The sequence below is a fragment of the Ziziphus jujuba genome, chromosome 7, assembly GCF_031755915.1.
Source record: "Ziziphus jujuba cultivar Dongzao chromosome 7, ASM3175591v1".
In the NCBI taxonomy this organism is placed as follows: Eukaryota; Viridiplantae; Streptophyta; class Magnoliopsida; order Rosales; family Rhamnaceae; genus Ziziphus; species Ziziphus jujuba.
This window is the reverse complement of record NC_083385.1, coordinates 5605757-5607819: the sequence shown is the minus strand read 5'-3', so window position 1 is coordinate 5607819 and position 2063 is coordinate 5605757. Positions and strand designations below refer to the sequence as shown.

Below are 2063 nucleotides of genomic sequence, written 5' to 3'. Positions count from 1 at the left end.
AAAAGAATTTTAAACTGGTGTGGTGAAAAACACACTTCGTTCATCTTTGGACAGAACATATAAACACAAGTTTTTTCAGAAACAGTAAACCACCTAATTTTCACCTATTACTGCAGTAATCATATTGCCAAAAGACAAGCCATACTTCGGTTACCTAATACAACAGTGTTTTTACCAAAAAGCTGAAAGTACAATAATCAATCATTACAAAGCAACTTATGACAGCAACAAAAGTGACATTACACTAACAAAATCAGCTCCCATATTTTGTTTTCAAGGAACTATTTAACTTCATCTACCTAGAGGATGAAAATGGGACAGAGAGTAAGAATAATCATCATCTATCAGGGCTAAATGGGGAAAGTAAATGCAGCGATTTCTTTAAGAATATTTCCTGCGAATTCTTCCTTGATTATTATAGCTGTGGAAAACCTCTCGCCAAGATAACATACATGCAAATGACACAATCCACTCACAAAATCCGCTTTGCAAATCTCGTCAAGGATTTAAAAGATGGTGAAATTAAGATCCCATTCAAAAGAATCAAACATTTCACTGATTTGGTTAGAAAGTTTATGCTTCCGGGTGATCAGTTTCCAGAGAAGGATGATGCTATGTTATGTCTCTGTACTGCAACACAACCGAGTAGGGCAGGGGTGAAGTTTGTGAGATGCAAAGAGAATAGACTTATAGCTGACATTAATAAAAAAACAGAGCCTTATCCCATGTTTAAGGGTGTATATAAGAATTATTTGAAATTGGAAATCCCTGAACTGAAGGTACAAGGCAACACCGAATGCATTATGAGAAATGTCATGGCTTTGGAGCAGTTTGTTTATCTAGATGAGCCTTTTATCTGCTATTATGTTTGCCTGCTGGATCAACTCATCAGCACCACCCAAGATGTGGAATTTATGATCGACAAGAAAATTGTTCACAACTGGCTAGGCAGCAATGAGGAAGTGGTTTGCATGGTTAACAAACTGTGTGACCAAATTATGGTATCACGTAACTTCTACACTGGTCTCTGCCAAAGACTTAACCAGTATTATGACAATCCTTGGAACTTTTTCAAGGCAACCTCATGAGGGTTTACTTCAAGGATCTTTTCACCATTAGTTCCACGATTATTGGGATTGTTTTCCTTGTATTCTCCTTCTTCTCTACCTATTCAACCATCAAGAGTCTCTTCTTTTAAGTTTCATATCAAGGACTGATGTATGTACTGACGTTAAATAATCCTCCATGGATGAAAATGTAAATGAGTGTAAATCAAATTAATTAGCTAGGTAAAAGATTAAGTTTGGTTCCTTTATTAGTCTACTGTTCTAGTTATCATTGTTTCTGCTTCAGCCCAAAATAAATAGATAACTACAGCTGCAAAAATAATAATAATAATAATTAAAACAATACAGTTTTCTAAATTCTCAAGTCGATATAAAGTGTTCCTCACAACCAAAAAAAAAAAGTTTATATAAAGTGTACAATAGCGTTTTTTATTTATTATTTTGTTTTCAGCTGAAGAGAAAAGACTTGCATGTGAAATTGAAAATAATTAAAAAAAAAATTATATAGTAACAAGGATTTTTTTTTTTTTTTTGGGAACACATGGTAACAAAGATCCGAAACCATATGTTAAAATAAGTTTTTTTCCTAAAAAGAAAAAGAAAATAATTAAAAAGAAAAGAAAAACTTATAGAAAATGGCCAAAAATAAATTTATATAATTTGACAAAAATAAAAATTAAGTTTATTTGCAACATGAAGTTCCCATCTTGAGATCATGAAGGTGATTATCCAATGGTAATGAGATTGGAAAAATCTCATATTTGGATAAATGAAACATCTTCTTTCATATCGAGTTGGCATTTTAAAGAACCTAATTTTTCGATGAAAGAAAAGAAATCTAATTTCAAGCAACATAGTTTGATTAATAGCAAATATTGTCAATATTCCTCATGCGTTGTGTAGTTAACCCTGTTTACATGCTAATGAAGTAGATTATATTAGTCTTTAGAAAAGCCAGTACCTTACCCAAAGAGGCCCCGATCTCAAAGTGCCCTA

The 2063-nt window shown here is 32.7% G+C and overlaps 1 protein-coding gene across 1 annotated transcript; it reads left to right on the top strand.

The window, feature by feature from the left end:
* Window positions 1–452: 452 nt before the first annotated feature.
* On the top strand, window positions 453–1088 carry LOC125423974 (uncharacterized). The gene has a single exon (XM_048480026.2). The coding sequence runs from the start codon at window positions 453–455 to the stop codon at window positions 1086–1088; it is 636 nt and encodes a 211-aa protein (XP_048335983.2).
* The last annotated feature ends 975 nt before the right edge of the window (window positions 1089–2063 follow it).

Coding starts and splice junctions, on each gene's coding strand:
- LOC125423974 (XM_048480026.2), top strand. CDS start 453: ATGCAAATGACACAATCCACTCACAAAATCCGCTTTGCAAATCTCGTC.